General features: G+C 38.0%; 1 protein-coding gene across 1 annotated transcript in view; it reads right to left on the reverse strand.

Annotated features, from left to right (window-relative positions):
- CACNB4 (calcium voltage-gated channel auxiliary subunit beta 4) overlaps nt 1-14,817 on the reverse strand; it is a gene marked incomplete in the record, with an annotated part of 90,788 nt that overhangs the window by 18,955 nt on the left and 57,016 nt on the right. Inside the window, 5 exon segments of the mRNA XM_072418151.1 lie at nt 4,588-4,697; nt 7,748-7,806; nt 9,664-9,744; nt 9,829-9,848; nt 14,392-14,468. Coding sequence (XP_072274252.1) covers nt 4,588-4,697; nt 7,748-7,806; nt 9,664-9,744; nt 9,829-9,848; nt 14,392-14,468 — 347 coding nt within the window.

Genomic DNA, 14,817 nt, shown 5'->3' on the forward strand with positions numbered 1-14,817 from the left:
GGTCTAAACTGTGGATAAACTTGGAAGACGCTTTTTCACTGACCCCAACTGACACTTTGGCATGGGCCCCAAATACGGTCAAAGCTTATATTATGCAACACCCTTTGATTGGGACGACTCTTAAAGTAGTCTCTCAGTTTTTCTGCTCTCAAAAGGTAGTTGATTATCCATCTCTATTGTCTGCCATACTGGGATGTGCGGAGTTTCCACCTGGGATCTCCGATCTTTCGCCGATTTTTCGCCAGTCGCGTGCCAAGGCTGTTTACAGGGCATTTCATTTTCTACAGGATAGGTCATGGTATCCTTTGCCTGAGTTGCAACGTGCTAAGAAGTTGCCCCCTTTGGATCCCTGGCACTGTATACAACAACCTTTTGCTGCTCCTTGTTGCCTTTGGAATTCCTGTGTTTAGTGGGGAATTTCTGAAAGTTTCTTTGTCTTACTCGTACCAGGCAATGTTAGATGTACAAGCACCCGAAACTCCTGGCTTTGTGACCAGGTGGGAGACAGACTTGAAAGTGAAATTTTCTGAAACTCAAAAGCATATGTTACTTCACTTTAGCCACAAGGCTGCAGTTTGCAAAAATACCAGGAGACGAATTACAAGCTGGAAATATCAGATCACCAATATAGTTACATAGTAGGTTAGGTTGAAAAAACACATAAGTCTATCAAGTTCAACCACTAGCGAAATAAACATATCCCAGGTATAAAACCCTATAAGACATAGTTGGTCCAGAGGAAGGCAAAAAAACCCTGGTACAATTTTCTTCAAAAGGGGAAAAAAATTCCTTCCTGATTCCATGAGGCAATTGGACAATCTGTGGATAAACAGTCACTATCATTTTTACTTTAAAGCCTTAAACCCCAGTTATATTCTGTGCTTCTAGAAAAACATCCAACTTTTTCTTAAAGCAATTTATAGAACTTGCTGAAACTACTTCCTGAGGGAGCCGATTCCACATTTTCACCGACCTTACAGTGAAGAATCCCTTCCTTATCCGGAGCTTAAACTTTTTTTCCTCCAGACACAAAGAGTGCCCTCTTGTTCTTTGTAGTGATCTCAAAGTGAATAACTGGGAAGAGAGTTCCTTATATGGACCATTTATATATTTATACAGGACGATCATATCCCCCTTTAAACGTCTCTTCTCAAGGGAGAATAGATTCATTTCACCTAATCTCTCCTTATAGCTGAGCTCCTCCATTCCTTTTATTAGTTTAGTTGCCCTTCTCTGCACTCTCTCCAATTACAAAGTTTGGTGTCATCTGCAAACACAGACATGGTACTTTTAATCCCAAACTCTATATCATTTATAAATATGTTAAACAGTATAGGTCCCAACACTGAACCCTGGGGTACACCACTAAAACCTTAGACCATTCAGAGTATGAATCATTATTTACTACTCTCTGGATGCGGTCTTTAAGCCAGTTCTCTATCCATTAACAGACTGACTTTTCTAAACCCATTGAACTCGCATATTAACCGTCTGTGGGGTAGTGTCAAATGCTTTAGCAAAGTCCAAGTATACTATATCAACTGCTACTCCACTGTCTACCTGTTTACTTACTTCCTCATAAAAAGAGAGTAAATGTGTTTGACAACTTCTGTCTTTCTTGAAGCCATGCTGACTATCACTTACAATATTATTAATAAAGCAGAAACTCCTCTATGTGGTTCTTTATCAAACTCTCTAGGACCTTTTCAACTATGGACGTTAAACTAACCAGTCTGTAGTTACCTGGTAATGACTTTGCTCACTTTTTGAAAATAGGAACCACATTGGCCTTACGCCAATCCATCGGTACCTTGCCTGTGACTAAAGAATCTCTAAAAATTATAAATAATGGCTTTGAAATACCTGAGCTCAGCTCTTGGAGGACACGTGGATGTAATCCATCAGGTCCTGGTGCTTTGTCAACCCTAATTTTTCCCAGCTATTTCTCTATCATATCAATTTTGAGCCATTGTGACTCATTTAAGGCAGTGACATTGCTATTTTGAATTTGGACTTGAGCTCTGCCTATTTCCTTTGTGTACACAGAGCTAAAAAGAGGGTTTAGTAAATCTGCCTTGACTTTATCCCCAGTTACCAACCCTGCCACGTCCTTTAAGGGGCCTACATGCTTGTATCTGATCTTTTTGCTATTAATATATTTGAAAAAATTTTGGGTGGTTTACCTTACTTTCCTTTGCAATCTGTCTTTCATTTTGAAGTTTTGCACATTTTATCTCATTTTTACATCTTTTGTTATATTCTTTATAGGTTTCAAATGATAAAAGTGATCCTTCATTTTATATTTTTGGAATGCCCTTTTCTTGTTCCTTATGAATTTTTTAACATCACCTGTGAGCCACATAGGTTTTATTTTAGCCTCTTAAACTTATTACCCATTGGAATATTTTTTTCAGTATGCTTTTGTAGAAGAGACTTGAAACATTCAGATTTCTGTTCTGTGTTCTTAAGGACAATATTGTCTCCCAGTCCAAGTCACAGAGAGCCACCCTTAATAATGGAAATGTTGGTATTTACTACCAACTGCTCTGAAAATATACAATTGATAACGTTAGATAAGGGAAATATCAGTACCAATATACAATCAATATTCTTGGATGGGGGAAATATCAGATCACTAATATACAACCAGTAATGTTAGATGAAAATAAGTTTGATAAAAGTTTCCCTGAACTACTCTTTTGGGGGTTATTTAGATCTTTCTATTATTGGCACTCGCTACAGACTATAGCATTAGATTGTTAGCCCTTTTGAGGGACAGCTAGTGAGTTGTAAAGTGCTGCGTAATATGTTGGCGCTATATAAATATTGGATAATAATACTGAATAAGCCCACTAACACCTAATTTCTTTTAGCAATAGGAGTCTCCAACGATTCTCTGTTCAGTATAAACGTAGGAAAGTGACCTGTGATAAGTTAGCCACAGACTAAAATGTTCTTTTTGTTCTTGTAGTACAACTTATTTAGTATTAGTTCTAAGGTTTTATTAATATTTAATTATTCCTTGCATATTAACTGCTTTATGTGCTGTTGACCTGACAAGGTTGACAAGGTTACAAAATGCCGGATTTTTCCATTTATTTTTTATTGATCCCCCTCCCCCCTTTCCTAATTATTCAAATGTTAAAATAATGTGATTGCCTTAATGTATAATGCAACATTCATTCGTCTCTTGTACAGTATGTGTTCCCCTTAATCCATCAAAAAAAAATCAAATATCAGTGGAAATATTAAAAGGAACAATGTACTTGGTGTTGGCTTTTAATTAAATGCGTGAGCCCCTGCTGGTTAACATTTGATTCAGTATATTGATTTTTGTGCCTGATCCCTGCTTTTCACATCAACAACCTTGGCAAGGTCTTCGGCATACATTGCAATGTAACCGAATTTGCTGTGTTAACCTAAACGCTAATTCAGAGTGACACCCACTGTCAATCATAGCTAGCAACGTGCCAAAAATTTGCCCGGGTCACTGTCACTTAGGGAGCTGCTTTCCATGGCCACAGCTCCACATTTTAAAAGCGGGTTTTGAAGGGGCCCCAAGGAGATGGGTACAGTTGGGTATGATTTGCTATGATTCTTGCTCAGCTGACATATCACTGGGAAAATCTGAGAAAGTAATGGAGTAAAAATAGCAGAATTTTGTGCAATGTTAGTCATTGATTAAGACCAAGAGTGTTGACAAGCCTGTACTGCAAGAGCAGATCCACTGGCAATTTTGCAGGCAAATGATCCAGTCAGGTTGATTTACCAATCCATAATTGGTCACCCATCAGTCCCAAAAAAAGGCACCCACATGTAAAGTATTTTGCCCTTCTGATGAATATGGGTGAAAACAGGGTGCTTAACAGATGGCAGCTTCTGATCAGATTTGTTCAATTGTTTGTACACAGATACAACTTGATTACTTTCAATATTTATCAGTACGTCTTATCACTCCACATCCGGAATGGAGGCGGAAATCATTCAATGTGATCCAGAATGAAAAATGTTTTCTGGACTGGCTGTTTGATACTCAAAGTATTGAAGATGGAAAGGAAGTCATTAATGGCAGCCCTTACCCCCACTCTATATTTGTCTTACAAACCCCCATCATACAGTTTTCAACCAGATTGTCAACAAATCAATTATTTAACAAATCAATAGGCATGTAAAGGTAACAGAATAAGAATAATGAGTTACCTGTACAGTATTTTATAAATGTATGTATAGATTTACAAGCCAATTTAAAGTATCCTAATCATCCTATTCACTGATATAAATATAGACTGTGTAAGTGCAAGAAAATAATAATTCAGACTCTCAAGTGGATGGAAAGTTCAGCTGAGTTATATTAATATAGCTTTACAGTTTGCAGGTGTATACCAAGAAAAACAAGATTGATGTAGATATTCTAGATCAGTGTTTCTTAACCATTCTTGTATCTTAGGCTTTATCCCAATGCCCAAAAAAGAAATTTGCAGACAGGCAACAGAATTAATAAAATATCGGATCTCATTTCTCTCATGAAGAATTTCAAATGGAAAGCTGGTTTTGGTAACTCTTCTGTTTTGTTTTAAAGGATCTTACCTAAACTGGATCTGGTGTTGGAGCGTTCAATTATAGCCCTCCTGCTTGGATTATTTAGCACGGATCTCTTGGCAAGAGAAATGTCAGCTGTCACCCTTGTGATGGATATCCTGAAAAATGAGGACACAGAACCATATTAAACATGTTTACACGGGATTATTATATTTGTAATTTGTGCAAAGTAAAGTAAAAATCCTTTTAGTTTGAAAGGTAGCTTATAACTCTGAGCTCCTAACAATGAAAAAACAAAAACGACATTTATTTTTAAATGTTTCACTGATTCTGTCAGTGTCCTACATTCTATAAACTCTTCAACTCTAAGGATAGAGACTGTCATGTTCTGATCATAGAGTTACAGCAGCCTATGTGCTCAAGCTTAATCAAAAGCATTAACTCTAAGAGTGGCCAAAAACAAAGTTGTATGTGTGGTTTGACCACCCTCAGACACTTCCTCCATATAGTCACAAACACAAGGATAACCCAAATAATCAAATGTTAGTGCACGGATGAGGGGCACAGGATAGGCTGGAAAGGGGACTTTTGACACTGGTTTATCACAGAGAGAAATAACAGCCATCAGATCAGGTTGATCGATGGATTGAGCCCATAAGCATACTCATTTATCAATCCAGGCAAGAAATGTAAGCTTGGTCACTGACATCACAAGTCTCAAAGAAGCCTGAAACTGAACTCCAAGCCAATAAAAGAAAGTCCAATCCAAATATACAATAAAAAGTACATTTTGATTCACATACAGCTACCATAAGTATGTATATTAGATATATCAGCCTACTATAATCTCTGCACAGAAGCAATCAGAATGAATAACCCCCGATGAATGAGGACTTCACAATTCTGCATTGCATTGAAAATCTTAGGGCTTGTTCATACTTGATGTTGGGCAGAGATGTGGAAGCAACAGTCTAAACAAAGCCTCAGGGCAAATTATTATAGGCTTTTGTTGCTTATCTCCATGTGCATGTTGGATTGCAAAAACAACAAAAAGCAGGGCATATGCCAGTGCAATGCACATCTAAAATAGTTTTAAATATGTTTTAGGAGCATCTGAAACTAATGCTATTTACACAATAGTGCAAAGCCTACCGACACTAGCTCTATGAGCTTGTTCTCAATGGTGGCAAATTAATATATTCTGGGTAGTTAGCAGCCTGTTTCAACTCCCTGTGAATCTTCCATTGGGCTAGACACTGCTAGCTGTGTTCAGGGGCCGCCATGGTTGTACCGCCAATATAAATTAGCCCTAACAGTGTGAGCATGAATAAAGAATAGGAAAGCACAGACACCAGTTTATGAGTGTATTGATGTCCTGTTATTGCTGAACTTAATCCTGGACTAGGATGTATTTACTACCAACTGCAAGCTATTGCAAAATCTCAAGACCAGGTAAACAGTTACATATCCTTTGGCAGAAAGCTATTTATCTGGAGGTTTAGCTTGAAGTGCTCACCCCATTATAATCCAATGTCCGCTTCATTGTTACATTGCTACAAGCATTGGATTCATTAAAACTCTATAGAAATATAGGAAGATATGCACAGTGGCTTCCTCTGCTTCATGGTATTTTTGGGAATTTTGCCTGGCCATGTGCTGTCTAAACACCTACCCCACCCAACAACAAAGTGTGAAATATAACACAATCAGAGCAACAGCAAGGAGAGAATGCAAATCTGAATGTGTTAATTACTCTCTGCTTTGCCCATTCTGTCCCATTCAGCCAGCAGTGCTGCAACTCCTTCATCTGACACTTCAGCTGGGATGTTAGGGGTTATGGAAATTTCACTTGAAGAAGAACATCAGCTAATAAGTACTGTTTATATAAATACTTAGTTACTGTGCATACAAACTAAATAGATCTTTTCATGGTTTGTCATGAACCAGCAACCAGTGACATCATTGCAGAGTAATCATGATTTGAATTTGTTGCTATCATTTATTTTACATCATCATGAAACTAGTATTAATTAATATAGAGGGTGCAAAAATTGCGTTTTCAATCATATTTCAAACTTTTACGGGCCTGTGTTTTTTTGTGCGTTGTGTTAAGAAATCCTATTCATTATGGCAATGCCTGATGGTCAACAAATCAGATATGTACTTTTTTATTTTACTGCATGGCATGAGCAGCGTGGTCTGCTGCAGCATGGTTGTGTTGTAATCTACTCTAATAGTGCATTGAAGAGTCATTCTCATTGACTGGCACCACCATGCTGCACACCAAAATATGCTCTAGCACCCATTGTGGTACTATAAAATGAAACGTTTGTTTTAATGCCCAATAATTACTAATAGAGTTTAGAATCTAATGACTTGTGTGAATGCTTTTATAGAACACTTTGACAAATATAGTCCCCTGTAATCTATATTCATCATTTTAATAGTGAAATTGCACATAAAAGGATCTCACAAAGTAAAAACTAAGTAAAAGTTAAAATCATGTGACAGGATTTTATTAACTATTTAACATGTATGTAATTTTGTTGTGTAGTCTATTGCTGTATGATAAATGCCACCTTTTAGCAATGCTTGCTTCTATGGTGTTCATCTCATCTCATAGCTCAAGCTGTTCATCTCAAAATATTATGGAGCTCCCAAAAGTTTCTCCAAAGGTTGCTAGGGGTTCCTGCAGAAATGAGCAATTTGTAACTCCAAGGTCAGTTTAACTGACACCAATGATCTTTTTGGCTACCTGTAAGTGTGACATTCTTCCCAATGGCCAGTAATATAAAAGACATTCTTCCTACTGACCACCACACTAATATACTCTAAGCTGTGGAATTAGTATCCCTGATGTTCCTTCATCCTGGAAACGAGTTGGGTTATATCTGCGGTACATTGTAGGAAGCTCACAGTGTGCAGTAAAATCAGTAAGCAATCTGCAACAGAGGCGCCTGTGCAATGTGCATTTATGTCAATAAACCTTGCCTGTCTGTCCCTACTATTACAACATAACCCCACATATTTTCATAATCTATAATCTTCATAACAGATATATTTAAACATCTTTTGAAATAATATGACATTGCAAGAAATATAATTAAACAATTTTAAGGAACCAGTTGATGTACTTTATGATTATTATAACTTTAATACAAAAAATACAGTACTGAAAATAAGTCCATATGACCTTGTTTGCCCTCACCTCCCATCAAACCTGTGCTTCAAGAAGTCAAAAAGGGCTTTCTGCATCATATCCGTCACCTTCCCAGAGGAGAGGAGGATGGAAATAAGATTGGAAAGGAGAAAGAAAAAGTGAACAGGTTGAAGAACGGGCAGGTAAAAGAGAAGAGTTCTATGATTCTGACTTCAGACAACTAATAACATTTGGTAGAAGATGCTATACCATAAAGTACAGAAACAGCTAACAATCCAAATCCATGTTTGCTGATTCCCCCCCAGACTGATCCTCCCCAGGGCTTTCACAGCAATTCATTATTATCACCCACAATGGTATCTCAGGGGCCTGTGTCTGTGTTAAGCTACGTTCACACGGCAGATTTTTATCGCCCGATAATCGGCATCGGCCAATTATCGGGCGAAAATCTTCCGTGTGTACAGTCGGTGTCGTCCATCGTCCGGAGGACCGACCTGCCGGATCCACGGACGATGGACGACAGCCGATCGTAATGAAAGGGAAGGGGAGAGCGCGCAGCAGGGTGCCGCTCCGTCACTCTCCCCCTCCCCTCTCCATAGAGCATGAACGGTGCTGTATGTACAGCATCGTTCATGCATCTTGCAGCCCCTTGTCGTTGGAAAGGATCGTGAAAGATCCTTTCCAACGTCAAAAATTGCAAGTGTGTACGCAGCTTTAGAGGAGATTGTCCAAAATCCCTTCATCAAGGGATGAAACAACCTGATAGCAGAGTTGGGTGACAGTTAGCACTGCTTATCTAGCTGTCAGCTCTAGGTGTATCAGCTCAAAGATCCTCCGGAGAACACAAAGTTTTAAATCCTTGTGGGTCCTCTTCCCACATTGTTGCAAGGTTTAGGTGCTCCTTTATCTACAGAATGACAATATGGGAGTTAAACACACTGTATTCATTGCTCCACTAGCAGCTGGAGATCTCCTTTGCTTTTCATACTTTGGAATGTGGATGAGCCTTGGTGTCCTGTAGAATGCAGGACTGCTGCTTCTGCATTGTGCAGAATGACATCAGAGCTGATCAGTTTGGGCTGTGTATCTTCCACAGAGGCTGGAGGGGAGGGGGGGGGGTGTTTTTTTATGAAGAGGAAAAAGTCAGTGGGATGGATGGATAAAGTATGTTTGATGTATTTACCACAAAGTAAAAATGTGGTATTACTCAGAAATTAGGCATTACTATAAAATTCTGATACATAATATTATAAAGCTAAATTATTTTTTAAAGACTGTTAAAGTTATATAATATTACATTTAATATTTTTATGATTCAGTTTGTTTAACATATACATGCTTTATATACATAAAACTATATACATAATTTTAATATATTTATTTGCTTCTTAGCCCCGATAAAGGAGATTCCAATAAAACCCAAAGTGCATTGGATTTCAACCCATAATAAAAGAAACAATCATTTGCCCTAAAAACTTCGTTTTTACACCTCAAATTCCACCCAAGGTCCCACATTGGGTAGAGGGTCAATAACGTTTGGCATCGGCTGGGATGCCTAAAAAACACTATTAAACCTATAGCTTTGCACATATTCAGGATCTAGGAAGTTCCTCAGATCCAGCGTTACTACCAACCAAATCCTTCTGCAGACACAGGTCTCTGCATGCAGTTATAATAAAATAATGCCTGGGATCCCTATATAAGCTGCCCATGGCCACAGACTAGGGATCTAACTCACAAATGGGCAGTATGGGGAAGCAAGAAGTCTTGTTCTTTCTCTTCCCTTAGCACTTCCCAACACTAAATGATTCCAGACAGAATTACAAGCATCTAGGTATGAGATAAAGTTATCCCCCACTATTACTATAAAAATATACTCAGTTTCACATTTTTCATTATTTTTTTTTAAATCTTGTGAAAATGACAGTTACTACAGTTATTGGCAAAGATTGCAGTTTACATACCTCATATCCTTTAAGCGATGGGCCAACTAATACTACAGGTCTCATGGATGGCACAACATCATAAGGCGGAATATGCTCAGTCTAAAACATAATATAAACCAATTAGTTTGCCAATTGAGATAACATTTGACCATTACTGCATGAAATTTAGTCAGGGGAACTTACCACTTTTTGCTTCTGTTTGGCTGTAAAAGAAAAACAGGACAGTTAGGTTCTTTTGATCATTAATAGATAGCTCCAACTGCCTTGCCCTCAAATATTAAAAAAAATACCTAAATTATCTTTTGCTAAGAGGCTTAAAACGCAAAAGAATCTTCAATTTCAAATGGCCTAACACATTCCAGGTGCAACAAAAGTTTTTTTTAAAAGACAGCTTAAACGTTAGCTCTCTTTGTGTAAGCAGTGGTCTCAAGTGCCTGCTAAATCAGACCTAAAACTCTGCAATCAACAAATCGTATGCTTCCCACTGATTGGAAAGTTCTAGTTTTTCTGAGAGATCTACAGAGAGATCCACTGCTTCCACTTAGAAAGCTAGGGTCCTTCCTAGCACCAAAGGCTTTTCTACTCAGAATTTAGCCATATGAGACTTAATTTCTATTGTTTTGAGGCACGAGGAATGTATGTAGTGGATTTTAACTGGAGATCCAACTGGGCTTTAAAGGAAACCTGTACTGTAGTCTGTAGTTAATGAGCTCTCTTTCTGAAAACACAAATTTTCTGGCTATTATGTTGATCCAGTGTCTTCATAATGTCCTGTATTACTATCCTGCAACAGCTAGGCAGATAAGCAGTCCTGACTTCTCTTTAAATCTCAGGTATGCTTGTTCTGCACAGTTTTTTGCAGGTGAGTTATCACCATATTCACTAAAGTAAACTATCATTTGCTCACTTTGCTGCGTGAACAGCAAAGACTCATTTAGCAGATCAAGCCTAGTGCCTCTAAAATTAATAAAACTAGAGGCAGCCAAGCAACTTGAACTTGAATGAGGTCAGCATTAGTAGCTTGAGTACAGGTTCCCTTTTATAAAGTATATACATTGGGCCTGTTCACAGGAGCTTACAATCTATTAGGGTATAAAGACATGATAATGCTGGTGAAAATGCACCGGTGGAGTCATACACCAGCCATGCTGGCAGATTAGACTTTCTTATTTTGATTGTAACTGGCCACACATAGGGATTTGGAAGAGAATTGAGAATTGTGTGATAGGCTTCAGATTAGATGGGTTATAAGTGTGTGTGGGAAATTTTTTGGGGATCTTGGGGAGCTGTGCCATAAATTGGTAGTGTTCTGAAGACCCTTCCCTTTAACTGAGAGATTTTTAGAAGAACTTGTAGATCATGTCACCCCTGCCTTCAGTCTCTTTAAGCCTTACAGAAGTTCCTTTTAAATATCTTGGACTTCTTCTGCCAGAACAACAATTCCTTATTAGCTCCATATTCAGCTCAATGGTGAAATTAGAAACTGGGAAAACAATTTCCGTAAAACAAACAGCCTATCCCTAGTGATATGTGTCAGAGATTCACCAGAGATACAACCAGTTCAGTTTCAAACACTTGCAATCTACCAGGGATTACAAATACAAAAAGTAATTGGCAGAAAGTTAGGAATCCAACAAGTCAATGAGTTTGACTCAGTTCATTGTATAGTCAAACCTGGACAATACTTTAACACCTTCGATAAGAAAGAAATACAGGGATTGAACTAAAAATAAATGGGAGAAATATACGGCAATGTCACTGAAAGTGATCAGATTTTTTTTCTATCGTGTATGATTGGCTTTTTTTTTTTATTCCATCTCCCTGCACTTAATAAAACCATATTTTATTGTAATCAAATAATTTTAGCAATTGAGCAATTTAGCATTGAACTGCAACTTCAGTTGCCTAATAAATGCATCACACGTAGAGTTATTGAAGGAGTATCTCTAGCATTAAAAGCCCAGGGGTAACACAACCTTTTGCATTCATGGGACTTCCATCAACACTAATATGAAAACAGCTAGAAAATGCAATAAAACTTTAAATATTACAGCACATTTCGCAGTAGGTAGACTAAGCCCCCTTTTCTTTACTCTATTGTTTTTTGTAGTTGCGTTCATGACAATAGAAAGATCAGAGTAACACAAGAGCCAATGTGGGAGCGGTGAGAGGACGATGGAAAATTCCTGCATTATCTGTCGTGTACAGAAGTTCTACCTTCTCAGTACAGCCATGGAAGCAGTTGTTTTCACGTCGGTGCGGCTGTCTTTCTAATATTAGTACACAGCTCACTGTCTCATTATGTGTGTTGACAGGCTTCTGCAGATAACTGCTTTTCTCACATGACGAGCTTCAGACATTTTTTAGAACAGTAATCACTTCCCTGTCATGATTATATAAAAAAATTCATCTTAATTCTAATTTATCTCTAACAAATCCATATTTGAAGGGGGCCAGTTTGCAGTCTCTGTACATTTGTACACATTTTGAGTGGTATAAAAATTAATTTAAAATAGGAGTCTGTCTGAGTTTGAATATGTTGAATCTAATACAGTACTGTAGCTTTAAAGTCTAATGACAAGAATGGACAAGGAATAAGCCACACTTGCATTCCTTCACCATACTGTCAGCCTGCCACAACCTTGAGGCCAATCCCTGTGTAAACTCGGTGGTCCCAGTGGGCCTTCCAGGGACCTCCCCTTCTTATGTAAAAGTATGTGGGTTAAGCGATTGGCTACTCAGGCCAAAAAACTGCATCCAAGGAAGAAGCATATGAAGTCACATGTTAACAAAGTACTAGGTGGTTCTGAGGGGGGAATGTAACAAGAAGAATAGGAGGGGAGCAACCCTCCACTTTATAGGCCTGATTTATTAAAGCTCTCCAAGGCTGGAGAAGATAAACTTTCATCAGTGAAGCGGGGGGATCCAGCAAACCTGGAATGGATCTGGTCCAGGATTCAAAACATTAGCTAGTAAATCGTGCATTCGGCGAAATTTTGAGCAATCAAATTCAATTTACATTTAAAATGATTTAAATAGGTTTTATTGCATACAAGTGTATAATGTACTGCTTTAAATCTACTTTAAATATTTACATCAGCACGACTTTCGTGTAACAATGATCAGCTCACCTTAACGTTTTTATGGAAAGCCAGCTTTAAAATGAACCTGCCATTTCCAAGAAGAAATTAAAATTTCTTGGTGGTACCATGTACCTACATCTATCTTCAAACCAGTTCCATAGCTAGACAGGACCTTGGATTTTCCTCTATTAATTTAATGTTACATATCATAACAAGGAGCAGTGATTGGTTCTGGTGGGCCATAATCTAAATTCAGAGAAAAATCCAGGTCCAGTATAAAGTCTACTTCATACTGGAGTGATAGGACCTATAATTGTATGCCTAAACATCTAGGTGTTTTTAACATAGGGGATTTTCAGGGAACACCCGCTATAATTACTATATCTACAGCTTACAGTATATTAGCATAGTGGTCATTAGGTAGGAATTCTTCTTACATTTATGGCCATTGGGAAAAATTTCACCCTTACAGATAGCCAAAAAGATCAAATTGTTCATAGCTCAAGGAAACCCAAGCAACCTCTGGTGGAACCCTAGTGTACCTTGGAACCCTTGTTGAGAAACCGTGAAATAAAAATTCAATAATATGTTCCTATTCTGAGATAATAACCTATTTAGTTATGTTTGCAATGTATGAAACTATAATTGCTGTGACAAACATCCTCAGGGAGTCCAGGTATGGTTTGCACTGGACTTGCTCTCTAGGTTGGAGCAGGTTAATGTAGTAAATAGCTCCAAATAAAATAGCAGGAGTACGGATTTCTTAAATACAGGGCTCTGGAGTATGGTAAGAGAAAGAATAGGTGGGTTCCCTGGAACTAGCCCACCTTAGGCATTCTGGAGGAAGCCAGGGAGTTCTAAGTCCAATAAATAACTAAAGTTGAGCTAATGTACAGTTGACATTCAAAAATCTGGCAGCCTCCGGACCTGAGGAGTGGCAGATTTTCGAAAATTCTGGATTTTTTTAAAGTTATACTCACCTCCACACACAAGCCTTCCTCTCGCAGCACCCACGGACATCTGGCAGGCAGCAGGGACGTCTCACATGTATTTAGTGTAGCAAGCAAGACCTAACAGCTTTTTCTGAAGAACAGCACCATCAAAACATTAGTGGCCAAACAGTGTACTACAGTCCGTGTATTGAAAATGCTTTCTGAAATTCATGCCGGAAAACTGAAGGAACCGGATTATCGATGGCTGGATTTTCGATTTTCAACTGTATTAGCAAATTTTGACAATTAAAAGCAAAATCTTTTAATAATCATTCCTAAAATAAAAGATCAGGCCATTTTAGATAGATATTAGTATTTAGGAACACTGATATTTTATTTTTTGGGGGTTTCATTTTTCAAACCTTTGTTGAACTGTTGAACTGAAAAAATGGTGTTGGGTTTATTGTAAGGACTGCATTATCTATAATTAGATATACTCAATATTAAACCTAATACACATTATAGTGTTATTGAGGAGTTACATTGATAACTACGGGCAGACTGCCAGACACACAACTGTAGAGATGACATTGAATGGAATTGATTGAATTTGACACAGTTCACTTGAGTTGTGGGTTATCACGCCAGCTACTTATGGTTGAAGACACACAGCGTGGGGGGAGTGTGGCCAGTCTTAATCACATCTAAATGTGTTGCCTGAGAATTCTCACCAGCAGATGGAGGGGTTGCTCGAAACGTACCAGATACCATTTCCCCGAGACTTGATGAAGACGTGCCACTTGATTTACTGTTGGAAACAAATAATTTTATGGTTAAACCAGTCAAGCAAAATATCTGTAATGTACAATACAAATAAAAGACTGGTAACAAATTCTGCAGTACTTTCAAAATTATATTTTCATGTACCTATAAGTAAAGTTTGCTGATCTTAATCACTATGTGGCTTTCTATGGCATCTCTAAGGGCTTCTTCCTTTGGTCTATGAATATTAAAGTGGAACTGAAGTCAGTAATGTATATTTGCTTTGTTATAAGGAGGTATTCGTGGAGCCTTAGCAGTATGCTCAAAATGAAGCTTTTGTCTAAAACTCTTCCAGAAAGCAATTATAAGAAATACTTTAAAGACCATGAAAAAAA

The sequence above is a fragment of the Pyxicephalus adspersus genome, chromosome 7 (genome assembly GCF_032062135.1).
Source record: "Pyxicephalus adspersus chromosome 7, UCB_Pads_2.0, whole genome shotgun sequence".
NCBI lineage: Eukaryota > Metazoa > Chordata > Amphibia > Anura > Pyxicephalidae > Pyxicephalus > Pyxicephalus adspersus.